The following is a 26,076-nucleotide window of genomic DNA, read 5'->3' as shown; positions in this document are numbered from 1 at the left end:
ATACAGGGCCTTTGTTAGAACTGGCTGAAAACAGACGCAGACCTCATTGTGAACCGAATCGGCACACAGCTACAGATAGCCTAGATTGTATCAAATGTTCCTGGCGACAACAAAAACACCAGCCGCATTAGTGCACTGGCCATCCCGTCGTTATAGCTGCAGCCCGCGATGGTGCATCAACATCCAAATTACACAAGGATGCTGCTGCAGTGAAGTTTATACACTGGCGCCCTCCTGTGGTGAAACATAAGAAACGTCAATTAGGCTAGATTCAATTAGCGCTGATGCACTCACTGCAAAATAGCATCGGTGGGAAAATTATTAGAATTTGATTTAGTAGTCTACTCACAATGCAATGGGGCTATCTCAATTCAGATGTAGGCCTATACGGTTTTATACAATCACATGAATCTATCAGTAGCCTATTATTGGACAGCGATGTGTGTAATCGTAATTAACTTAATTAATGCAACCTTTAATAATAAAAAGTGGATTTAACGTTACCTGAAGGGATACACATAGCTCAATTGGTGTCAGCATGGAAGAAGAAGACAAAGAAGCGGTAAGCACTGCAGTGGGCTGTTTATGCAGAGCATTTTTTGGCAGAAGGCAGATTTTCAATTTCTTTGCTGCCCGTTTCTGTCCGGGTATGTGTGGTTTTTAACTCTGCAACGAAATAAAACTAAATAACAAAACTCATTAACAAGAAATCAAACATAAAGCGTGTGCGTTGGTGACAATCAAAAACCATATAAAAGCAAATCAGCTTAGAGGACCCACACACACCATGTTTAGGTGGAAAAGTGAACAAAGGGAGGAAGGCATATAGTCTCTAATCAAGGGGATTGATTGCACCTGAAGGGCGCGGTTCCTTCCCATGAAGGAGCGTTTGATTTTAACTTCCAACTCCTCAGGTGGTCAGATGACCTAACATTACCAGTAGTGGTTATATGAGTGGGAATTGATTCCAAAAATGGGGCTAATGTCCCCTGACAGGCTTTCACGGGGTCCTATAAAAAACTGAAACGTGATTTAATTAGTAGCTCTCGTTTTATTAGCTAAGCCTATAGCTGTGTAAAGGTGTTTTATCAATTATCTTAGTAGCACTTTCTCAGGCTATCTGGATCTAATCACCAGATCACAGAACTGGAGTTTTTCAGATGGGTTTCTGAGACACACAGCCATAACTAAACGGTTTATTAAGTTTCACTGACTCAAAAAGTTTTGGGGGGCTTCGGTCCATCAACACCGGTGAGAGAGAGAAGTCAGGATGTTGTTGTTGATCCAGATCCGCCCAGCCAGGCGTCACAGCACCGACAAGATGGCCGAGAGTACGGGACGAAAGTGAGGGTGGAAACAAAAACACTGGCGAGCTATCCTTGCCGCAGATGCCAGACCTGTAGAGCTGCTGCGGACAAGTTAGTGCAAAGATAAAAAGCTGGGTAATCGGTTTATTCAAGACTACGTTGTGTGGGTGACATATGCGGTATGCAGACAATCGTGCTCCAAGCCAGCTCGCTGACAGAACGTTTGTCAGGCTGTCTGCGTTGGCTAGCTAGCTAGCGAGCTAACCATGTTAGCTAGCTGACAACACCGTTAGCGAGAGAAAACGTTTTCAGAAAGTGACAGTTAGGTAATTTTGAAATAAATAGTTGTTGCTACTTCGTTTTTTTGAGAATTAAAATTTGTTGCAGCGGCATAACGTTAACTTCCCTGAGTGGGGAATCTGATTCAACGCACTAGTTAACGCTTAGCCAGCTGGTTAGCAAAGTAACATTGCGGATTTCTTGCTTGCAGCTTCAGGGTTAGCATTAGCAAACGTCTGTTAGCTTGCTCAGCTGTTTTTGGATGACTTGGGACACAGGAAAGGTAGCCTATACCAGCCTGTGCGGAGGGACATCTTTCTCTCTACATAAAAGTACCTGTGAAGGTTCTCAGTAGGCCTGCGAAATTAGGTGTCTTGGAGAATTGCTAACATTAACGGTAACGTTACCACAGCCAGGACTGTAAACATAAGTCAAGCCGAGGAGAGCTCAGCCCTGCGTTTTTGGAGGCGCAAATCCAGTCAGCATCACCATGGCCCATTCTCCTGTTCAGGGTAACCTGCCGGGGATGCAGGTAAGCCAAATGTCTTTTGAATTTGCTCCGCAATAAGTAGCTAGTTGAGGTCACTGCCAGAACAAAATGTACACTCTTTGACTGATTCCATGCTGTGGGTTTGTGCACGGCGCACTGCACACCTATCCAGCTCTGTGACTTTGGTTATTTCAGGTACACCTCGTAAAATCTCACACTCGAGGCCGGAAATATATCAAATATGAGTAATTGGCAACATGAATTGAGGAAATGCATGTCAGGCGTGTAATTAATGTCAAAATGAAGCGAAAGACATAACTTATAAAACAACCTAAACATAGGTCCATGATAAAAACATTTTTTTAAAAACTATAATTTAGCAGACAACTTAGCAGAAATTTAATATTTGCTATGTCGTCACAGTTATTGTCATGTTAACTGCTTTGGAACAAAAGGATACGCATTAAATGCAAAATTCCGATATTCCAACCATGACTTAAAAGCGTGGATATCCTTGGCTCCCCTGTACAAAGAAACTATTATGCACACGTGAGCCTTGTTCTTTCCTCTGCTGCTATCTTTAGGATTTTGCCTATAGGGGATAATTGTGTTGGGTAGATAACTAGAGGAGATAACTGTTCCTAATGTAAACTGCCTCATGCACCAGATTATGGTGCTGTGTGGGCGTGTTAGCAGATTTCTCTGCTTTGGAAGTAAATGCATGTAGACTCAGAATTTGGGTGAGGATACATCTGAGGCTGGGATTTCGGCACCAATTCAGACAACCTAATAACTGGTGCTAAGTTGTAAAGAAGTGTCTGCTGCAAGTCAGGTGAAGGTGCTCTTAAATGAAACTGCAGGACATGAAGGCAAGTGCACTCAAAAGTTTTAGCTTGTCAGTTGAATTGTCTTGCAATATTTAAGTATGTATATTAAGTCTTAATCTACCAGTGTAAATTGTAAATCTGGCAGAGAAAGTCAGTGTTTGACTTGAAGCTCTTATTTCAGTTAAACTCTTGTTCCCAAACAAAGCACATTTTGTTTTAATAAAATATGACTCATCACTTTGTTTCTGTACCACACTTTCCATTAGCGGAATCACTGTTTAATTTCTTGAAAACATCTTTCATGGCACCAAAAGGGTCTTCATTGGTGACATCCTTCTTGTAAGGCAGCTGTTTCATTTTTCGCTATCTCAAAACGGGCATATTGACCCTTTCTCTGCTCAAAAGAGGTCATAAAAGGAAGTTGTTTTCATCAGCGCCTGCTCTTGTGTTTCCCACAGAACAGCCTCTAGAGAGTTAAGTCATTTTAGTTCACTTCCTGCGATGTTCAAGTAGGCTTTTTTTTTTCAGTCAACATTCAGATACACATGCTACAGTGTGCTACAGCCAATCACCACAAGCGTTCTTCGATTTAATGTGACATGTGATTGGCCCACTACTGCAGCAGCTACAGCCCATACAGCCTGGTGTGGTGAAGTCGAGTGCGGTGAATCTCATGGAGTTGGCAGTTCAGCCACCAAAACATTTGAAAGTACGGCTATACCACACGCCTGTTAACCTGACTCCGCACATCTGCGAGTAGAAAACTGGAGCTCGCGAGATCAGGACGGTCTCACAAGGCTACACGCCTGTGGCATCTGATAAAAATAAATGCATAAAATGCGAAAGGATTATTTAAAGTGAAGTCGGTATTATGTTAATTGTTCACGTTACCCAGCCCTAGCTGGTATACAAAAAACATTCAAATTGTGGTCCTAAATATGTCAAAACTTTACGAATGATACTTATTTTCATATTCAATCTTTTTTTCTTGTTTGCCAAAAACGTTATCTGCTTGTATCTGTTTATATTATTGCAAATGGAATAGGTTTGGGTTCGGGACTGTTGGTCAGACAAAACAAGACATTTGAAGACATGCCGATGGAGTCTTGAGAAACTCTTCATTTTATAGGCTCAATCGATTATTGAGAAAGTAATCAGCAGATAATAAAACCCCCAAAAGTGCAGTAGGGTATTTAAAAGGACCAAAATGTTATTTTAGGAGCATATTTTGTTTTTAATTAAAATTCTTTTTAACCTGCCTGTTATCCAATTGTTACACTCTTTCCCTTTCATTCTCCTGTGTCTTTCTGTGTACCGTACACAAACAAGGTGTTGCAATGAGTGAATTAATGTATCCTGTAAGAATGGCACCCTGCTGGTGTTTCCTATTTACTCCCCAACATTCAGTTCCTTTTCAAACATTCCTTTTTCTTTCCCTTATTTTATTTTTTTTATTTTTATTTTTTTTAAATCCGACTTCCCCTTTCCTCCCCTGCTTTGTTCCCCCTCCCATCACTGCTAGAATACCAAAGCTGACCCGGAGGAGCTGTTCACCAAGCTGGAGCGTATTGGCAAGGGTTCGTTTGGCGAGGTGTTCAAAGGCATCGACAATCGCACCCAGAAAGTAGTGGCCATCAAGACCATAGACCTGGAGGAAGCAGAGGACGAGATCGAAGACATTCAGCAGGAGATCACAGTGCTGAGCCAGTGCGACAGCCCCTTTGTCACCAAGTACTACGGCTCATACCTGAAGGTGATGCTCATTACACAAATGCTGTCACAGGAAAAGGTTATGGTCTGTATAATAATGCATCAAATTTAAGTTGACTTTCTTAGTTCAGTATTTTTGCGTCCGTTTTCCCCTCCAAGTCAAACCTCCAAGTGAGCATATGAGATGAAACATAAAAGGATTTCTCTTCCTCTACCCACTTTTCTCCTGAATAATCCTAAATTAAAAAGGGATTAGCCTCAGACGACTTCAGACACCCACCAAGCCCTTATGTGTCATCCTGACTTGTTTCGGAAGGCACCTGGCTCTTGGCATGTCGCAATAAGCCAGTAACCACCTTCATAAACGAGCTATGAATACGTCTCCACAAACGCACTATTGTGCTTAATGACCCCTTTTGCTCATCACTGGCAGCTCACTCTTTTCTCTTTCTCTGTCTCCACTGTTCCAGGACACAAAGCTATGGATCATTATGGAGTATTTAGGTGGAGGCTCAGCATTAGATTTGGTAAGTGATTCCTGCTTTGTGTTTCTGTTGCACTGAGGTTTGGGATGATTGCTGGAGATGCACATTGATGTATCGAAACTCTTGACAGCCTTACTTTTTTCCCTGACATTACAAAGTGCTGCTCTGCAAAGTGAACAGACAGTGGGATTTTTCAGCCAGTCACCTGCTGAGCTGAATCAGACATCCTGAAGCATCTCCTCTTGTATCTTGTCCTTTTTATCAATGTAGTTTCTTGATTATGTTAGAATAATTTCCTCATTCATTAAATACTTGGCCTTTGCACATCTGCTTGTTTTCCCTGAAGCTTAATAAGCCTTTTTATTACATTTCCTTAACGTAATATGAAAATAATAATTTCCTGTGACGTTAGCGGTGAGGCATGAAATGCGGCCCCTCCACTATAAAACATTGTGCAAAATGCTGAATATGCTTTTCCTCCTCCTGGATTATTGTGTGATTTCTTTAGTTTTGGGGAGATCAGCTTCTGCACACCCCCAATGTAACCAAGTTCTGTGGGATTTGGTTTGTGGTGTTCAAAGCCTATCTATAACCGTTTCACATTGCAAGCTATTTACACCCAACGTGGTTTTAAGCTCCAATAAGCTACTCCAAAAAAAAAAAAGTATTCACAGTGTATAGTTGTATTTAAGAAATGAATTGTATAGCCTATTTTTTACCATGCAAAAAACTTTGTAAGTACTTGAAAAAAATGTGTAATATTTCTGAACTGATAGTATCAATCGGTCAAAATTCTTATTGTCAGTTAAACTGTTAATTATTAACATCCCTAGAAGAGAGAGGTAAGCACATAAAGTAAGAGGATAAAGAATCTATGCTACAGGAGAATAAGATCTTTTAAGCTTTGATACACACACAAACAATACTTATACGTTTATTGTTGGTTTGGCTCTTTCCATTGGAATATTTAATGTCATTTTAGGCGTCGTGTGTTTGGCTTTAGATAAGTTAGTCATTGCTTTTGCTCTACTGTCAGCCCTGTATAATTATTAATCATCCACTCTAAGGCTCAGCTGACACCCACAGCTCATTACTTTTTGTTTGTTTCTCTTCTAAAAGATGGAGCCCGGAGCTCTGGATGAGACCCAGATCGCCACGATCCTAAGAGAGATCCTCAAGGGCCTGGAGTATCTGCACTCTGAGAAGAAGATCCACAGGGATATCAAAGGTAGCTGACTGAGAGCGCTGCTATTAGAGGACGCTGGTTTCAGCTGACTAAATGGCATCATTGAGCACACACACACAAATATCACATAGCACGTTAATGGTATTGACATCCACTTATGGTTTCATGTATTATATAGTTTGTATTTCATCGGGGAGTTGAGTTGAGCGCTGCAGCGGGTTTGGCTAAAAGGCTTCTGACAGTTGCCTCTTTATTAGATAAATTGGCGATGCCGATAAATGGCGTTGACGAATGGTGTTGACAGAAGTGTCTGAAGATGCGGCATCTCTCTCGGAGCTGTATCGCGCCAACCTTTCCCTCTGTCCTCCCCTCCACAGCCGCCAACGTGCTGCTGTCCGAGCAAGGAGAGGTGAAGCTGGCAGATTTTGGCGTGGCGGGACAGCTCACCGACACTCAGATCAAACGCAACACCTTTGTTGGCACACCCTTCTGGATGGCCCCCGAGGTCATCAAACAGTCGGCTTATGACTCAAAGGTAAGGTCAAAGACATTGCACACTCCAGCGTATTCCATATTTGTTAAAACAAACGGCATGCCAAAACTAACAAGCAATGTAGCTTTTAAATGGCTATTTTTTATTTTTTAAACTGAGTACGGCGCACATAAAACTACACAGAGAACAATGAGGACAAAACGGCATTGCCGATCTGTGTGTGTATGTATGTATATATATATATATATATAAAAATTGCATCCCGCGGCTCCTCCATTTACCTCCCTTCCTCGCGTCTTAGTCGTTCCACTGAGGAAGCACGGGAGCGACGCAAGGAAATCATGGGGGGGGGGATCGAGGAAATGTGTTTCAGAGGGATGAGACGTGCGTTCCTCTCAAGCGTTGCGTCAATTCGTCAGCGTATGAGTGCAGATAGCGACGGGTTTGAGCTGCACGGCTTCCGGGAAGGCTGCTCTCGTGTGTCCTCGCTCATAGCTCCTCCTCGCCGCTTTGTCCTCTCTCCTCGTAGCTGGAATAAGAGCTTTGAGACGGCCTTCACGAAGGAAGGCCAGAACAACTTCCGCTTCAACAGAGGAGCTATCAAATAAGGGATGTGAGATTCAGCTCCAGTCTTCATCGGTGTTCTCCCCCAGTGTGTCAGCCTGCAGCCTGCTGGGCTTCATTGAGTCAAACACCACACACCTTGTATGTGCACATGTCCGTCTGACCCTGTCAATCAGGCTAAAGCCACACCCACTCTCTGGCAGACACGGACTGGACCATAACACCGTAGAGAGCCAATGGGAAACCTTCTTGTCGCTCCGATTGTTGGTTGGCTTGTATGTTTTCACCACGTGTCCCTGTGCACTCCAGGCTGATATCTGGTCTCTGGGCATCACAGCCATCGAGCTGGCGAAAGGCGAGCCGCCCCACTCGGAGCTCCACCCCATGAAGGTTTTATTCCTCATCCCAAAGAACAACCCGCCCACGCTGGAGGGCAACTACAGCAAACCGCTCAAGGAGTTCATCGAGGCCTGTCTAAACAAAGAGCCCAGTTTTGTAAGTCGTGTTTTCATATTCAAAGATTTTGCGTTTTTGTCTGTACAGATGGCGCTTCTCCTGACTGCATCGTGTGCTCATCTCTCTTGCTCCTCTTCCTCTCCACAGAGGCCAACTGCCAAAGAGCTGTTGAAGCATAAGCTGATCGTCCGCCACGCGAAAAAGACCTCCTACCTGACTGAGCTGGTGGACAAGTACAAGAGGTGGAAGGCAGAGCAGTCTAGAACCGCAGAGTCCAGTTCGGATGAGTCTGACTCGTAAGTCTGATTCTGTCCTCCTCCCTTTTTAGATGTCTGTTTTTTCCTGGTACACCAGTCATTTTATGACATGAGTCATTTTATAACTCATGTCTTTATTTTATATTTTACTAGATGCTATTATGCTAGCATCTCTTTTACTCCTATTTAAAAAAAAAAAGAAAAAAAGTCAATTTGACACAAACCCATCCCACTGAAGGAGAGAAACATCCTCTGCGCTGCTCTCTCCTCCCACATCTGTTATGATGGGCTTTAAGCACTTAACATGCATGACTTCATCACTCATCCTGATAAATGTTCAAAGCCTCTTTTAATATCTGTCCAATCAGAGAGCAGGATGGCCAGGCGTCGGGCGGGAACAACTTTGGCAGTGATGACTGGATCTTCACCATCCGGGAGAAGGACCCCAAGAAGCTGCAGAATGGGGAGGGACAGTCGGGGACAACAGACCAGGTGAGACATGAGTGCATGACCGCTTAAAAGAAAAAAAACAATCCAGATTATCTTTGTTCCACTATGATAGAACAACGTTGCAGAAAATGCACACTATTTCCCAAGAACTAACCCACAGTAAGATGGTGTGGTGTTATTTAGGGAAATACCCCCTGCAGATTTAAAAAGATTCCCCCTAAGGTGAAGCTGCACTATTTTAATTTGCTTCTACTGCATCTCTCTCTCTCTCTCTCTCTCTCTCTCTCTCTCTCTCTCTCTCTCTCTCTCTCTCTCTCTCTCTCTCTCTCTCTCTCTACAGACTAAAGACATTCCAAAGAGGCCTTATTCACAGAGCCTGGCCACAGTCATCTCTCCTGCATTAGCTGAGGTAAGGAGCTCCACCTGGATAACCAACAGACTGGCTGGCCACAAATTAGTCTCCTTCACACTAGGCCTAAGTTAAAGGTGCAGTAGGTAAGCCTTATAAAACTAACTTTCTGTCATATGTGCTTACACTGACCCTATGTTCCAGTAGAACTATATAAAGCAGTTAATTAAAAAATAATCTGGCTCCTCTGGCTCCGCCTGCAGCCTGTAGTGCTCCGTGTTCAGATGCACCAATCAGGGCCAGGGGGGAGGGGCTTAGGAGACCGTTTTGGGCTTTAGCAGAAAAGGGGGAGGGACTGAGAAGTTGTCGATGTTCACATTTTTTGGCTTAGTCCTGGATCTTCACAATCCTATCTCCAGCACCTTTTAACTCGAGTGAAATGTTGCATGCCGAATTAGTGCCTAAAAACGGACCTTTGCTTTCACTTCAAACCCTTTTTTTTTTTGGTTCAAACAACCTCTGGATCCAGTTAGAATGATACCCAGATGGGTCCCTGGTCCTAACTGTTTCTCATCAATCTAACCAAATCTCTGCCTCCTTGTCTTCCTCCTCTTTCCCAGCTAAAGGCGAGACAGGAGCAGGTGAACGGGAACCCCATGGTCCTGGATGAGCTGAGGGAGGCCATCTTGCTGGCTGAGGAGGCCTACCCCGGCATCTCCGATTCCCTGGTGGCTCACATGGTCCACAGGCTCCAGAGGTAACATCTGACTCAGATTTTGTGCGTATAGCAGAATCCTACAGAAGCCTGAGAGGCAAGCGAGGGGGGAAAAAACTCCTGGTGATCCATTTCCTAATTCTCCTTTTCTGACCTGGTTTTAACATCTGTCCTGAGTGATGGGATCACAAGTGGACAGCTCTAGGTGCGTGGGTTTTCACCTGTCAGCCGGGGATATAGGAGCATGCAGTAACAAAAAGACCGACACATCACTAACCGATATTATAATAATAATAATAATAATAATAACAATAATAACAACAACATCCAAAACACACGATTCACTCAGTTGCTGTGACATGAGAAATACTTTGAATGAGTATGTAGTTCTGTTTACAATTAAGTAGGCGGTCTTAAATGTGGACACAGGACAGATTCTCCTTCTCACTGCTATTAGAACTGGATACGTGCGTTTTTTGCGATCCGATCTCAATGTGTCCTGAGAGAGTTTTTGAAAATAGGGTTTAAGTCTGATCTAAATTGTTCGTGGCTTAAGAACAGGTGGAGAAAAAAGGATTTGGGATAATCTTTCTAAGTCTAAGGGAGTTTCCTAGGATAATTTTTTCTAAGTCACATTTTTTCATCTGTGAACACTCGTCCATTCGACGCTTCCCTCTGTGCAGCGACCCGGTTGGTGGGTGTAGTTCGGTAGAAAGGAAATAGATCCCCCATGAAACTGCTCCCACCCAGGCCTGTGGATTATCTTGAGTAACCAGGTCATGATTTCTGGTTAAGAGACGTTGCTGTTGAGCATGTACTGTATTTTTTTGGCACTTTGAGCACCACAAGCCGAGTGCCACCTAGTTCCATTATATTTAAGAGATTCACACCAAAATACTCTAGACCACGTGTCAAACTGGAGGCCCGCGGGCCAAATCCGGCCCCTTGTAGATTTAGATCCGGCCCGTATATCAATTTGGGTTCACAGTACATTTTGGCCCGCCTAGTTGTGCATCAAACTAAAAACACATGGAAAGTGTTTTTTAAACTGCAATTACCTGTCATTCAAAGCAGAATATGGCAGATTTGCCAACTCTGAGACTCAGATATTCCCCCAGAAGAAGCCGAGAGTTGTTGCATTCAGGCTGAGAAACAGGTTACTGTTATTGTTTTTGCTTGATTTGCTAAATTCTGTGATGGCTAAGGAACTCTTTTTGATGACTTTTGTAGGGCTTCATGTCAACAAAAAGCATACAAAAATGTTGGAAAAGCAACAAATTTACAAAAAGGTGACAAATGTCTGAGAAAGCCACAAAAAGTCGGAACAAATGTGAGGAAAAAAACTACCAAAATGTAAAAAAAAGACAAAAAATAAGAAAGCGCGTCAATAAACTCTCCATGTCTGGCCCTTGGTGGGATTCTCTTTTTCCAGTGTGGCCCTTAGTGAAAATGAGTTTGACACCCCTGCTCTAGACTGCTGGGTAAGTGCTACAGTTAAGAGGAAAAATATGCGTTTGTGATGTTGGGGTCAACTGTTCCTTTAACTCCTAAACCTGGGAGAGAAAACAATTTAGATCAGACCTAGAAAATGATCACCAGAACTATTTTGTTCACCCTTGCTTCTCAGGGCTTCTGTAGAATCCTCATCATGTAATCTAGATGTTTTTTTAATTCATGCAGTAGATGACAATAAGCTACCATTCGTGTGTTTTCTTTTCCCTGCAGTTTCTCCACAAGCAGGACGTCCTCCTCCTCCTCCCCCTAACAATTGGCTGTCTGCCCCAGCCCTGCTCTCCCAGGCCCCCCTCCGCCCCCCCCCCCCAACCCCACAGCCAGGCCAGAGGATTAAAAGTCTGGGGCCAAGCCTTTCAGTACCAGCTGACCACGTTTGACCTCCTGTGTGGAGATTGTGGGGGCCTAACCTAGCCTGTAAAAAAAAAAAAAAAAAAAAAAAAGAAAAAAAAAAAGACTGAACTCCAAAGCGGAGGATAACAGAAACACGTTGCAGAGCTTCTTTAGCCACTTAAGAGAGGAGATGTTCAGGGGGCAGCAGAACCCGTGGAATCGGCTGCGATGGGACAAGACTCTGAGTCGGAGCCAGACCACCAGAAAAACAGCAACAGCCAAGTCGGACTCTGAGCTCTGCACATGCGAGACTTCTCCAGCCTCACACCATGGAGTCTCAACATGGAATTTGCTCGCCAAGGAGCCGAAAAATCCCCAATCTAAGACTTCAATCCCCCCTCTTCATGCAGGCGTCATATTCCCAGAACCTCTGAAAGCATGCTTGATGAACCTGCAGGGATATTATCTTAGTGTGCAAGCTGCGTGTATGTGTGCTTAAATGCACAACGTGTGTGTGTGTGTGTGTGTGTGTGTGTGTGTGTGTGTGTGTGTGTGTGTGTGTGTGTGTGTGTGTGTGTGTGTGTGTGTGTGTGTGTGTGTGTGTGTGTGTGTGTGTGTGTGTGTGTGTGTGTGTGTGTGTGTGTGTGTGTGTGTGTGTGTGTGTGTGTGCGCACGTGTGCTTTGTGTATGTAAGACTCCCTGTTAAAGGCAAATTGCAGCATTCTTTATGAAACCTCAGGTAAAGTGCTTTAAGTGGACTTTGTCCTCCGAGGCAGTGGGAGGAGGAGGGGAGGGGGGGGGGGCGTCGCCATGCTGTACATGATTACAAGTTGTCATTGCGGGAAATGAATCACTGTGTACAAAATGGTCATGCGCATTTTGTAGATAATGTTTAAAAGTAGATACTTAAAAGATTTCAAGTTACTCAAACGGAACAGAAAATGCCTTGCCTTTTTGAGATACACACACACACACACACACACACACACACACATCTACGTTCTGACATTTCATCAGAGACTTAGTTGATTTTACTCGTCAGTGAGTGGAATTCGGTTCAGTGTTCGTCAGCGTTTTCCTTCTAAGTGACTGAGTTTTCATTTCAATCACCTGCTGAATCATCAATCTAACTATGATACTAAGCTTACTTTGTTTAGAGGCAGAAGCTTTTCTTTTGTTTCTGTAGTCAGGGGGGTGGGGGGGGGACCTACCTGTACTTATGTTTAGACAATTTAATTAATTGTTTAGGACGAGAATTGAGGTAGCTCTGTGTCGGCAGTGGCTCTTTAAATGAGAGTAAACAGTATTGAGTGGAGCCGAGAACAATTACAAGGGGGAACCACTATAGGCGGTTGAATGCTGATTATCATGTGAAGTATTATTTTTTTCCCTTGGCTTGTAATTTATCCTTAGCATTACTTAAGAAGTGGAGGCGAGGAGGAACTAGCAAGGACCATCGTAGGCATCGCATTATGACAATTGCTCAAGGCCAAACCACACCGTAGAGCGGGACAAGCCAAGCTGCAGACATCAACGCCATCTTTATTTCCTCCCTCCAGACATTTCTGTTCTCACTTCCACACCGTGCTAGAAGTGCCATGTCCTCTTTTATGCTCTCACCAGATGTTTGTAGTATGATTTGCACCTTTTTGTTTTTTAATTTTCAGATCAGTTTTTTGCACTTTGAAAGTGTGTCGAGTATTTAAAGAAACCTGTAAGAGGGAGAAAAAAAAACAAAATGAAAAAAGTTGCTAATAGCCATGTTTTCCTATATATGTTTACTTAAGAGTTCCACAATTTACTACTGTGCTAATGCAGCAATAATGTTGAGGAGTTGCATCAAGACGCACTTGTCAACACAGGGATTGAAAGAAATAAAGAAATATCTGATATTTTTATAACTGCAGAGAGTTAAGTATGGAAATATGGAATGCTTTATGGATATGGGCACCTGCCTCCGGCAAAATAAATATCTATACCTTAAAGAAAAACATATGCTACGGAAATAACTACAAAATGTGTACATTTGGTCTCCTTTATCATAGCTGACAGTTTATAGTACTGTATATAATCTTTGCTTGTGTCATTTGAGGATTCCCAAGTTAAATGTAAGCTCCTTGCAAGCTTTCAAAGTGACATGAGAAATAAAGATCTAATGCTAACTGAGAACCTTGTCATGCATGTCTAATTTCCTGGACATAGAGCTGATATTGACAGTTGCGTTATCGATACACAGTGGAACGTGGTGAACGCAATAAGCAATTGTTGCGTAAGTTGCTAAACTAAGATGGTGAACGTTCTACCTGCAAGCACCAATGTGCCTAAATACTGCCTCACTGAGCCATTTAGAGAGCACTGCAGTGTTTAAAGCAATGCATCAACATCAATGTTGTTGCTAGTCATTGACATATGCCTTTTTATTTTCAATCCCCCTACTTTTTAGTGTACAGAAAATATAAAAAAAGATTTCATTAAAAAAAAAACTATCTAATCCAAGCTAAAGGGTTGACATTCTGAAAATGAATGAATATTGGGTAGTTCTGATCAGGACTGATGTTGGCTAAAACAATTCACTCTGAAAGTTAAAAATATCATTTTATGGCAGTTTTTTTTTTTTGCCAGACATTTTTGTCCCCTAAGGACATCAGATCAACTTTTTTTAAAGGGATGCACAAGGGTTAAAGTAAATTAGAAAATTACAGTTGCCGTTCTAGATATCAGTCAAAAAACACTATAAGCTACAGAAACACTGTCAGATTTTGTATTCAGAAGAGAAATGTATTTAACATAATGCCATAGCCAAGGTTAAAGAAACAACAACCTTTATTGACAGCAACACCTTCCTGGTATCTTTCTTGAAGACCTTGGCGAGCAGCATTATCACAGGGCGGTATCCTCCCAGGCCAAGTTTGAATATGGAATATGATTAAACAGTTAGATTTTACCCTGGAGCACACAAGAACATCATATATATATATATATAAAACTATGACAATATATTACAATACATACAACCCTGTACTTGGACATAAATACAAATGTTGGAATGTTTACTTTGTATGTGTAATCCAGTACGTTACAAAAGCCTATGAAACTAAAATTAAACAACAATGTTGCTACACAGTGCAAAATAATTCATTGTAAAAAAAAAAATACAAACAGATTTACAACAGCGGAAGCACAAATTAATGACCAATGAATTTCCAGGGATTTTAATTATATGAGTAACCTCTAAAAGGGAGTATTCTTTTAAGATTGTGAGCCAAAATGGTGATCATAGTGTGAATAATCCCCGCCAAGACCCTTCACTAACAATGTCCACCAAGAGCTTAACCATGTAAGCCCTATGTCTGTGTTCTGCCAACTTCAGCACCATTTCACTCACATCATCCATTCATTCTAACCACTACATGCCCAGCAGTGCCCTGGACTCAGAGCTGAAACACAGAACCCAGCAGCATTTGGAAAGCCGAGGAGAAGCTTTAGATCTTGGACTGTGCGGTTTCCTCCTCGTCAGAGCTGGAGTCAGAACTCCTCCTGTCCTCGTTGCGGTGCTCGAACGAGTCCTTCTTGGTCATCTCCACACTCTTCCTCTTCTCCTTGTCTTCAGGTTCCTTCTCGGCAAACTGGGCTTCTATCTTGGTCGGGTCGATGTAGGTGTAGAAATGGGCCATGATGGCGAAGACGACGCACACTACCAACAGCAGAGAGGCGAAGAGGATGTACTCGGCCCACTAGTGAACGCGCAGAACACACACACACACACACACACACACACACACACACACACACACACACACACACACACACACACACACACACACACACACAGTGTGTTCATTTGGAGCTAAACTGAAAGCAATAGCTTTGCATTTTGACAACTATTTACAACTGTTTAGTTGCTTTCATGCTGAGCGTTAGATGAGAAGATTGAAACCCATTCTCATGTCTGTCTCTTGAATATGAAGTATTATAAACAGCCAGTTCCATCATACAAGATACCTTGTAAGCATTTATTTTACATAAAAGGAACTTGCCCAAGGTCCGTGAGGACAACATGTGTGCACTAATGGTTTATATAAAATCCACCCACCTGATCTGAGAGCGTCGCTGCCTCGGCGACAATGAGCACAATGATGTTACCGACAGCAACGGTTAACAGCCAACCAGCCTGCAGCACAGACTTCATGTTGCTGGGTGCCTGGACAGCAAAGGGAGATTCAAGTAGAACTAAATACTATAGCAACATAAAGACAGTATATCTGTGTTTTGTGTCTCTGGCCAAATTAACATTAGGACAGACTTCATTATCCAATGTCACTTGGATTTTTTTGGTGTTTTCAGTTGTTGTCAGATAGGTGAGGAAAGCACCCCTGTACCTGTGAGTAGGCGAACTCCAGGCCGGTGACAGAGAAGATCACCTCTCCTGCAGTGATGAGGAAGTACTGAGGAATCTGCCAGGCCATGTGGATGGTGTTAGGCTTGATGTCTATCACTGGATGGATGCTCAGGCCGCACTACAGGACATAGCCAGATACCAAGATGTGTTACCGCAATCCAAAAAAGTGACATTAAAGCTAGAATTGTGCCTCAAAATGTATTCATGAGTTACATCTGGTCCAAATGTGAAGGTTGTGGGGATGATGAAGGTGATAGAGCTGCCAAAGCCCAGGTTGTAATCGTAGTTACATTGACCAGCATCATCCTTGATCTGGAACTTTGCACTGCCAGAACAAGAAAAACCAGTCAGAGCAGAAGTTTTTCTCTAGTATTACTTTATGTGACATGTATAATGAAATCAGTCTTACAGTCCCTGTGGTACCGCGACATAGTTTGACATGTCGTTTTTGTCGATGACCCCAAAATCCAGGTTACCCGCTGTTACGTTCAAAACTGAGCCAAAACCATTCAAAAATCTGGGGAGGGAGAATTCAGAATACAATAGGTGAGACAGTCTTGGAATGAGACTGTAAATGTAACATTTGAAAAAAAAGATTAAACACATTCTTTCTCTTACAAATCAAAAGTTGAATTTATAATCTAAAGCACCCTTGCCCAATTCATGCAGGTAATTATTTTCTCACTATGTAACAAGTATTGATAAAAATAATCAGAGGTTTTGTCTTCATTTAGAATTCTGTGTTGCCAAAACAGTCATCTAAAGCATTGGTTCCCAACCTGGAGGCCGGGACGCCCCACGATCCCACGGTAAATGACTCAAAATACATATTTATATTACAAGAAAAATAGGCTGACTTTTATCTTAATTTGGCCTTTTTCTTGCTAAATACTGGATACTTTAGGTACTTTAAACATCTATTAAATGAAACAATCTGAAAAGGAATAAAGTCCCAAGGGTCCCAAGTAGATACTGATTTGTTTTAAGGAGTCACCTGAAAAGGTTAGGAACCACTGATTTAAAGATCATTAGATAATATCATACAGACTCATCATCATTACCAGTCTACTATTAGCAGGCGTATCTAAGAACAGATGTACACAGGCACACTATCACTTTGTTACATTAAAAGAAAATGACTTCCTACAGTATACAAACTCATTCCTATATGTTTCTAGAACACATTTGAAACTTGCCTGATAGTATTAGCGCCCTGTTCCGGCTTTGATTTCATGTCCGTGAACTGGAGACAGAAAAATACTTTAGAGCCTCCACAATGTATAGACTAGGCCTAATACAAAAGTAATCCCTCTCAATCATCACTCATGACCCACCAGAAGTGTGTTAGGTAGGGCTAGTTAAGTAGGACACTGAGTGAAATAAAAACAGCACATATTTCTTTAACTGAGAGACGTCTTCATTCCCCACCAAAGAATATGACCTAAAAAGATTCGATAAGGGATTATGAACTAGATTCAGGTTCGATATAAAACGCTACCCCATCCCTAGTTGCAGCAGACAGACTATATAAAACTATATAATTTCAGTTGCCCTTTAACCAATTTAATCTAGCAGGTGTGCTTACCCATATAGGCGTGGGTTGGGAGGAGGACCCACTCTCAACGATGACCCCGGTACTACGATTGCCATTCTCTAAACTGATTTCGGAAGTTGCATTAGGCCCCAGCGTCAGTTCAAATTTATTATCAAAGTTTAGGTAATCCTCATTGGCCTGTAGGAGAAAAGATACTTATTTACACAAGACCTTTAGTGTGTGTGGTGACTTACAGACAAACTAAGCTTTAGTGCATTTGGATAAATAGTGTCAGTGTACTGTGTCTTATTATGTTGGGGGGGGGGGTACCCTGAAAGGCTGCAGTGTAAACTCGTTGGTTCCAGCTTTGACGTCCAGCGGCCTGTTAATCATGTTGATGAACTTCGCTTGGCCTACAGTGCTCGATGGGAACTGAGGCAGGGTTTTCTACAAGAGAAATGTGGAATTGTGTGTTTGAATGAATTGTGCTTCATAAAGTAATGCGTGTTTTTTTTTTTTAAGTTGTCCAATGTATGTTTTTAAATGTGTTACACTCACATCAATCTGTATCTGGACCAGGGCAGCAGCGATGAACGCGAGAGCAGCGAGGAACATCCCCACAGTCATCCTCTTTAACGGACTGCAGCACATATACACACACACACACACACAGACACACACACACACACACACTTAATTTAATATGTCTCTACACCATATTCAGTCAGAAGGAACACTGTTTTCAGGAGGCCAAAACGACATCACTTTATTTCATCTCCCTATTTAGCAGTTATGAGCAGTATATGTACAGTATAAGCAATTCATATATGGTTTGTAACACTATAATATAGTTGATAACTGGCAAAACACTTGCTATCATTTCTGAGGTAAGAGTGAACTTTAAAGCTCAACATGTCTTGAGTTTTAAAATGGCTTATAACTACATTGTAGTGTGTTATAAAGCATTTATATACTGCTTATACATGCTTAATAGCTTACAGTAAGATTATTTATATATCATTTAGAGACAAGCTGACAAGCTTCACACAGTATCTAATTTATGTCTGTGGACCATAAAAGATTTTTGAAAGACATTTTTCAATCTTTGAATTATTCATATTCTCAAAGATTTACAGGCATACATACTTTAAATGAAAAAGGCAAATACACTGTATATAATGTAAATACACTGTATTATAGTTTTCTTTCTTCCATTATTCTGCTGTATTTGTGTATATAGTCTATAGTGATTTTATGAGTGATTAATACTAAAGGTTTGTAAACTTTTAGGTACATGAGTAATTTTTCTTGTATTGCTGGCCACTTTGTTTAGTTGATACAATGATGAGTCAGACTTTTTGTGCTGGAAAAAAAACATAACGTACATACATAATGTATTTACTATTTAGAAGGCGCTAAACAAAGACAAGAATGAATGAATAGAAAGTCTGCACATTTTTTTTATGCAAAGTTAACTCCAGAGGCTTCAAGTAATGTAATATTTTCCAAAAATAAACTCACGTAAAGTTCAGTTTGCATTTGGCAATCAGCGGGTAGATCACACTGTCCACTACTGGTACAAAAACCAGGATCAAGATAGGGTTGACAGTCTGGTGGGAAGAAGGCGAGTCACTCTCGGTCAGTCAGCACGAGCATCAAGAAACGCCGGAGCAAAGTGAGCCAAGTGTAATCAGAACGAGTGTCTTACCTGCATCTGATCAGGCTGGATTGTGAGAATTCCCTGTTGAGAAATAAAAGGAGGAAGTCAGACAGAATCTTATTTCTGTGGTTTGCAATCACAAGGTGTGACCTAGCAAAAATGAAAAATGAAAATTAAATAAAACACTTACAAAATTACCGTCCATGGTGGTCGCCTGGAGGGTCCATCTCGAGCCCTGTGGAGGAGACATGGCTCTTCTTTAGTCTGTAGGCCAGTACACTTCTGGGTATGCATTATCTCTGGGGGGTTCTATTAGAATGGGCTATTCATTGCAGTTACATACAGTATGTGTCAAGGCGAACATTGGTAGTTACCTGCTGGTCAAAGAGAGCCCAGAACATGGGCAGAGGGATGTAGAGGAACAGCACCCTCACCACCATCTTCACCTGGGCAATCAGGAGTTTCTGGAGCCAAACATAAAAGGATTAGAATTTGAACTTCCCTGGTTGTCCTGTTTGTATTTGCATTTACTTGTGCACGTAAACTGAACTTACGTTGTATTTCTCCTCAGCCCAGTCCATCCAGTGGGTCCTCTTGGGGTATTCAGAGCTGCGATGCCTAAAGCGGTTCTTGATAGCAAACTACAGATAGCAGAGAGGACACTCCATGTGAATTTTGATCACACTGGAATGCATTGTTTTCTGAACTGTAACTGAAAGTTTATAAAGTTTGAGTTTGAATGAATGTGATGGTCCTAGGTTCTATTTAAAACCATTCAACTCCATTTTTGAAGGTGAAAACCTTTTGGAGTAACAAAATATTCATCTTACCCCGATGCATTTGCAGACTTTCACCAAGATGTTGCCTTGAGGGGCGGTCTTAGTGTACATACCACTTCCAACAATGAACACAACTGCAGAGGCACGCACGCACGCATGCACACACAGACACACACACAACACAAAAATGTGTCAAAACAGCAACAGGAAATTATCAGAAAATAAAGAAGAATGTCATCTGAAAATGCACTATAAATATTTATGGTACACCGTTCTTACATGGCACACTTTAAAGAGGCTTATAAAGGATTTAGAAGGTATAACAAGGTAGTTTGATAGTTAATTATTAATTTATTAATGTTTTAGACATAAGTCACCAATAAAATGTTTTGCAACCTGGCAACCCAGAAGCTGTCCTCACAAATGACCTTTTTATTATCAATTCAAATCAATAAAAAATTATTTATTAAAGGTGCACTCCAGCCATTTACATTAGCATTGTACTTTAATGAAATTAGGGAGACGCACAAGAGACAAACTTTAAGTAGCAGAGGCAGAAATATTTAGACTTTTAGTCCCTGGTATTTGCTCCTTACACGTTTGAAAAAGAAAATGAATTCTTACTCAGAGCAACCACCATGAGAGCAGCGGGGACACCAAAGGCCAGTGAGTAGCACTTCTGCTGGGTGTGAATACCACACTCCTGAGCTGAAAACCACAGAGCACGCACACGCACACACACACACACACACACACACATTTGTTTTTAATTCAACACGTGAGTCACTTGTGTATTTTATGCTCTGTGATCAACGTTAGCGTACCTCTGAGGATGGGGGTGATGATAGTGGACAGCAGACTGCCAGCATTGATGGACAGGTAGAAGATGGAGAAGAAGGTGCTTCGCTGCTTCTCCTGTTGGGCACAGGAAAGTTAAACAAGCCCTGGACAAAAAGCACTGACGCACATTTTTCCAAGATTATATCGGATGCATTTTATACAGCATCTCATATCACCAGAGTCGTTGATATAATTGGGGAATTTTTGTCCCTGGCCTTGGACAGTGTAATAAAGCCACTGAGACAGATGTACCTGGGGTTATTAGTTAATACACAACTAGCTGGAAACAAATCGAGATACAAAAAGTGCTGACAAGATGTGACTGAAAGCTGAGTGAGTTGTCTTTTTAATTGCCTGTGTGGTGTGTGTGTGTGTGTACATACAGTATGTGCAAAAATGTGAGAGAGATAATACTTGGGTCCTGCCTGTGATGTGCATGTATGTACATAAGAGGATTGGGTATTGTACAATATAAATTGAAGAATTACAAGCTCCTTTAATGGTAAATATGACAGTGTTCCATGGGTCTGACATTTTGCATACATGTTCCAAGTAATTCCTATGAAGTTTCATAGGAAACAAAAGTGTCATTTGGTATACATTTTTATATGTTTTTAAAAGAAAAACTATTTTATGTAAGCGGATTGCATTCCCCTTCTTATGACTTCCATATCTCATAATTAATACATGCTATTTCATAAGAATAGTAAGAAGATAATACATAATTAGAAGAACCTCATAATTACAAGATCTGCATCTCATAAATGTGAGAAAACTAGCCTATCTAGAGCTCCTTTTGGACAATTACGTGAAAAGATGTTATGATTAAGAGAAAAGTATCTCATAATTACAAAATAAGGATATCATAATTACAAGAAAACTATATTTCATTCTCATCATTATGAGAAATGAAGTCATAATGAGATAAGGCCTACCATTTTTTCACAATGTGCTCTGCGGTTTGCTTGCAATTGTGTGCTCGTCTCTACAGTAGACGAATGTCTGGCTGTGACTGAAACAGTCTCAGTCATGCTAGCAGCTGCCTGGAATTAATTGTAAATGTAGCAATCGAACTGTCTCTATTTTACTTAAATATTTTATACATTACATAATTCTGTCCAGGAAAGACCTTGGAAGCTATTAGTAAATAAATCCGAAATTACAGGTGACAACAATTAGCCCTCCAGTATTTATTGCAGGACTGTTGTACTCGGTATCATGAGATTATAGAGGTGTCATTTTGTCTCTGCCACGTGTACAGAGTTAGTGTGTGTGTGTGTGTGTGTGTGTGTGTGTGTGTGTGTGTGTGTGTGTGTGTGTGTCTCTCTGTTTATGTGTGTGGTTGAGTTGGCATTATGGTCAGTGTCAGAGTTAATGGAGCTGTATGTAGTGGTCACACTGAGCTGCTGCACATTCATTGGAGAAAAACAGGAGTGAAACCGGGATGTGTGTGTGTGTGTGTGAATGTGTGTGTGTGTGTTTAAGCAACATCTAACCTGATGGTCTTGAAACTGGTCACCACCAAAGGCAGCCACGCAGGGTTTGATGCCTCCTGTACCGAGGGCAATGAGCAACAGACCCACCATGGACAGAGCTCTGAGGGAACAGCACAGACACACAATGTCAAAACCATCGGTGTATCTGTTGGATTTCTGTCGCACAGTGCTGTGTGTGTGTGTGTGTGTGTGTGTGTGTGTGTGTGTGTGTGTGTGTGTGTGTTGTGTGTGTGTGTGTGTGCGCTCAACTCACACGTGGATGGTCATGTCGTCGGGGGTGCCATCCTTGTTTCCATCCGTCATGTCATGGATAGCACTTATTGCCATGACAACCTGTCCCAGCGTATAAACGATGGACAGGTAAACAATAGTCCTGCGTAAAGGGAGGAGGAGGAGGAGAAGAAAGGAATGAAGAGTTAAACAGGTTCAGATAGAGATAAGATAGACGAGGGTCAAAATCCAAGGGTGAAATTTAACAGCTGATTATTTGAGATAAACTTTAACCCCAACCCCCAACTCTACTACCCATTCTATTACAACAGAATGTAAAGCCAATTTGCAATTTATGGATTTTGGTGCATTTTTATATTCAAAATGCTTCTTTTTTTTTTTATTTGGTTGCAAAAAAAAAAAAGGAATTGCAGAATTTGAAACTCACTTGAACTTGCCGAGCCATGAATCAGCCACGATGGCACCCAGGATGGGCGTCAGGTAGCAGAGAGCCACAAAGGTATGGTAGATAGTGGTGGCAAAGTCATCGTCCCACCTCAGGAAGTACTTGAAGTACAGCACCAGCACAGCTGCAGACGGGGAGGGAGGAGGAGGAAAAAGGGGTAAAAATGAGGTGGAAGGTGACGCAGAACAAGGTGGAAGAAGTATACAGATATTTTACATAAGTACCAATACAACAGTGTAAAAATACCCCATTACAAGTAAAAGTCCTGCATTCAAACTCCTACTTACATAAAGTATTGTCAGCTAAATTTACTTAATAAGTATTAAAAGTTAATGTTAATGTTCTAAACTATAATTTTGAGGTACATGCACTTTACTTGAGAATTAACAATGTATTCTACTTCTACTCCCTTACATTTCAGGGGGGAAATTGGACTTTTTATCCTATTTAAGTACCTCAAAATTGTACTTAAGTATAGTTTCACCACTGGGTGCGGGTGAAGCAAAGAAAAATAAAACAGCTTCCTAAAATATGAATAAAGCGGTTTCAGGACTAAAGGAGACTGTATAAAGTGCATCAGATCCAGAACAAACCAACTCACCTCGCATGCCATAGTAGGAGAAACGCTCGCAGAACTCATTGACCACAATGAAAAAGATGCTTATTGGGTAGCCACAGACAGTAGCCTGTTAGAGGACAAGGAACAACTTCAGGATATTACCACAATGACTAATAAGGCGTTTGCCTGCAGGTTCTTCACGCAAGTATAAAACTTGTATGCATATTGTTTCCTGCATTTTTATAAATACTCTACTACAGAAAGTGCAATACGAGTTGAACTTACACTTTTTTTCTTGGACTTCTTAATGTCTTTGTCTGCAGAAATGAAGTCACACGTTATTTAAACTGATATAAAAAAAAATATCTAAAAAGTGAAATATGCAGAAATATTGTTAGATGTGACCAATTGAACAAACATTAGCTGGTTTGGTAAGAAAGTGCAATGCATGATATAAACAGAGAATATTCCTCTAAAACTTAAAAACTTGCAGGAGAAGTAATGTAAGGATGAGTTCCTGAGCATCCCCAGTCACAGGGTTCCCATCCAGACTGGGACTCACCTGCCATGGCTGCTGTGTGTGTCCACTTCGGGTCCTTAGTCTGACTGAATCCTTCAGTAAAAAGACACGGAGAGACTCGTGACCTCTGTCCAGATCCACAACACGAAGACCAAGCCGAGGCCTGGCCAGCTTCTTAAATAACCTCTTGCAACGCCCACTGATGCTGGACTGTGGATCACACACACGGCGCTCAGCACCTCCCAACATGCAAGTCACCATTATTCCCAGCTCCCAGCACATTCTCTTCATTATAATCACAGCTGTGTGTGTCAGTCAGTAATTACTTTATGGCTCAGGGAACTTCTCTCGCTTTACAGATAAAGAGGATACGTCTCTTTACAGGAGCTGATACGGGAAGCAATGTTTAACTGTATTTGTTATTACTTATCAAACTGAAAATCTGATTTGTTAGATTAGTAGACTGGAATGTGATGGTAATACACGCAAGGCACGAGCTGAAGCTGCATTCATATGACATTAACAGCAGTGACTAAAATATGAACGTATAAAACGGTCGAGAAAATCTTGAATTCTTCTGTATTTCACCAAACAGACACACACAAACACACTCCATAAAACACTAGCAGGACTCACACCAGACACATGATGTTTAGCAGCCGAAATCTCTGAAACAATGACACAGTTCGGAGTGTTTGTGACACAGAGAGCAGGGGGTATTTTATAGGAGTCAGCATCCCGGTTTCACTCCTGTTTTTCTCCAATGAATGTGCAGCCGCTCAGTGTGACCACTACATACAGCTCCATTAACTCTGACACTGACCATAATGCCAACTCAACCACACACACAAACAGAGACACAGAGAGAGACACACACACACACACACACAGGGAGGTAAATACAGGAAGTTCATAATCATAATTGTCCAACTTATCAAATGTCCAACTTACCCACAGTAACATACAGCCATAAAACAGTCGAACATGAGTCACTCATCTTCTGTATTTGACAAGAGTAAGTCCTTCTATTCCTGTTTTAACACTGGCTGGCAAGACTTTAGCTGTACTGATAGAGTCTGTAGCTTCTGCATGAGAGATAAAGCGAGAGCGAGAGAGATTTGCATTCATGCTCACAGTTTACAACTGAATAAAAGCATAATTTACATGAATGAAGATAAATATATCTATACTACACATGAATGTACATCATAAAAACTATATATTTATATACATACACACATACCCATACATTTATACTCATAATATATACTATACTGTAATAAAAAATGATGACATGACAATATACAACACACACAATCAAGCACAAACAAACTCCAAAGACTTCAGCCCTCCCTCACTTGTTCCATTCAGGTGTGTATTCAGGACAGTCTGACTGCTCGCTGCTTTCAGTACTGGACGTGGGAGATTGTTGCTCCTCCGTAGCGGTCTGTATTTTCGGTGCTTGTCTGTGGAAGCAAATCATGAAGTGGATGTTGGGTTTATTAAGTCCCACCACTCCTTTGGGTGTTCATTTTTATAATGGTTTTTCTTTGCACTTTAATACTTATCTTCCACCATTCCCTAAGTGTCTTACCCTAGGTGTTCAAGGCTTTTTGTCTTTTTTTTATTACATTACTATTATTACATGTCATTTAGCGGACGTTTTTGTCCAAAGCGACTTACAATTGCTATATATCAGAGGTTGCACGTCTCTGGAGCAAATAGGGGTTAAGTGCCTTGCTCAGGGACACATTGGTTGATGTATCGCAGTGGGAATCAAACCCAGATCTCCCACACCAAAGGCATGTGGCGTATACACTGCGCCATCACCGCCACCGATGGTGATCCATGGCTTGTCAAGTGAACTTGTGGAGTTAAAAATCTTCACCTTGGTGCCAATATTCATAGACAGGTGTCCAGCTGTCTATGAATCCAGCTGCTGCAGCTTCTACTGCAGCACTTTCTCTTTTGCTCATGGAGGATGGTAAAGTGTCCCCACAACCTAATTAGTGAGTGATGGGAAGTCTGGTGTGATGGAGCTGTAGCCAGACATTTCCAAGTCAGTTATCCTCTTGGCCTGCAGGCTTTGATGCACATACATGGTCATTACAAAGACATTTGGCATCCACAGTACCTGCTTACATGGATTACTTAGGACCACTACTTAGATGACAGTCACCTCCTGATCTTGGATGTTTAA

The 26,076-nt window shown here is 41.6% G+C and overlaps 2 protein-coding genes across 2 annotated transcripts; one reads left to right on the top strand and one right to left on the bottom strand.

Moving 5' to 3' along the window:
• Positions 1-1,299: 1,299 nt before the first annotated feature.
• Positions 1,300-11,464, top strand: stk24b (serine/threonine kinase 24b (STE20 homolog, yeast)). The gene is made up of 11 exons (XM_039793400.1): positions 1,300-2,118; positions 4,426-4,656; positions 5,084-5,140; positions 6,218-6,326; positions 6,662-6,819; positions 7,651-7,836; positions 7,945-8,093; positions 8,423-8,546; positions 8,845-8,913; positions 9,474-9,610; positions 11,294-11,464. The coding sequence occupies exons 1-11, from the start codon at positions 2,077-2,079 to the stop codon at positions 11,331-11,333; spliced, it is 1,302 nt and encodes a 433-aa protein (XP_039649334.1). The 5' UTR covers positions 1,300-2,076; the 3' UTR covers positions 11,334-11,464.
• A 3,431-nt stretch (positions 11,465-14,895) lies between these two features.
• Positions 14,896-24,078, bottom strand: slc15a1b (solute carrier family 15 member 1b). Its single transcript, XM_039793389.1, has 23 exons — positions 23,919-24,078; positions 23,642-23,673; positions 23,399-23,483; positions 22,780-22,921; positions 22,375-22,494; positions 22,122-22,221; positions 20,610-20,700; positions 20,410-20,493; positions 19,837-19,919; positions 19,561-19,647; positions 19,381-19,470; positions 19,197-19,241; positions 19,055-19,087; positions 18,868-18,956; positions 17,905-17,986; positions 17,677-17,793; positions 17,398-17,544; positions 17,009-17,055; positions 16,222-16,329; positions 16,026-16,137; positions 15,793-15,930; positions 15,507-15,614; positions 14,896-15,147 (listed from the first exon to the last, which is right to left on the bottom strand). The coding sequence occupies exons 1-23, from the start codon at positions 23,923-23,925 to the stop codon at positions 14,896-14,898; spliced, it is 2,199 nt and encodes a 732-aa protein (XP_039649323.1). The 5' UTR covers positions 23,926-24,078.
• Positions 24,079-26,076: the final 1,998 nt, after the last annotated feature.

The sequence above is a fragment of the Perca fluviatilis genome, chromosome 24, assembly GCF_010015445.1.
Source record: "Perca fluviatilis chromosome 24, GENO_Pfluv_1.0, whole genome shotgun sequence".
Taxonomy (NCBI): Eukaryota; Metazoa; Chordata; class Actinopteri; order Perciformes; family Percidae; genus Perca; species Perca fluviatilis.
The sequence above is the reverse complement of the archived record's forward strand: the minus strand, read 5'-3'. Positions and strand labels throughout refer to the sequence as shown.

Coding starts and splice junctions, on each gene's coding strand:
- stk24b (XM_039793400.1), top strand. CDS start 2,077: ATGGCCCATTCTCCTGTTCAGGGTAACCTGCCGGGGATGCAG. Junction 8,547..8,844: donor AGTCGGGGACAACAGACCAG/GTGAGACATGAG, acceptor CTCTCTCTACAG/ACTAAAGACATTCCAAAGAG. Junction 9,611..11,293: donor ATGGTCCACAGGCTCCAGAG/GTAACATCTGAC, acceptor TTTTCCCTGCAG/TTTCTCCACAAGCAGGACGT.
- slc15a1b (XM_039793389.1), bottom strand. Junction 16,138..16,221: donor GTCGCGGTACCACAGGGACT/GTAAGACTGATT, acceptor TTGTTCTGGCAG/TGCAAAGTTCCAGATCAAGG. Junction 15,931..16,025: donor CCTTCACATTTGGACCAGAT/GTAACTCATGAA, acceptor TATGTCCTGTAG/TGCGGCCTGAGCATCCATCC.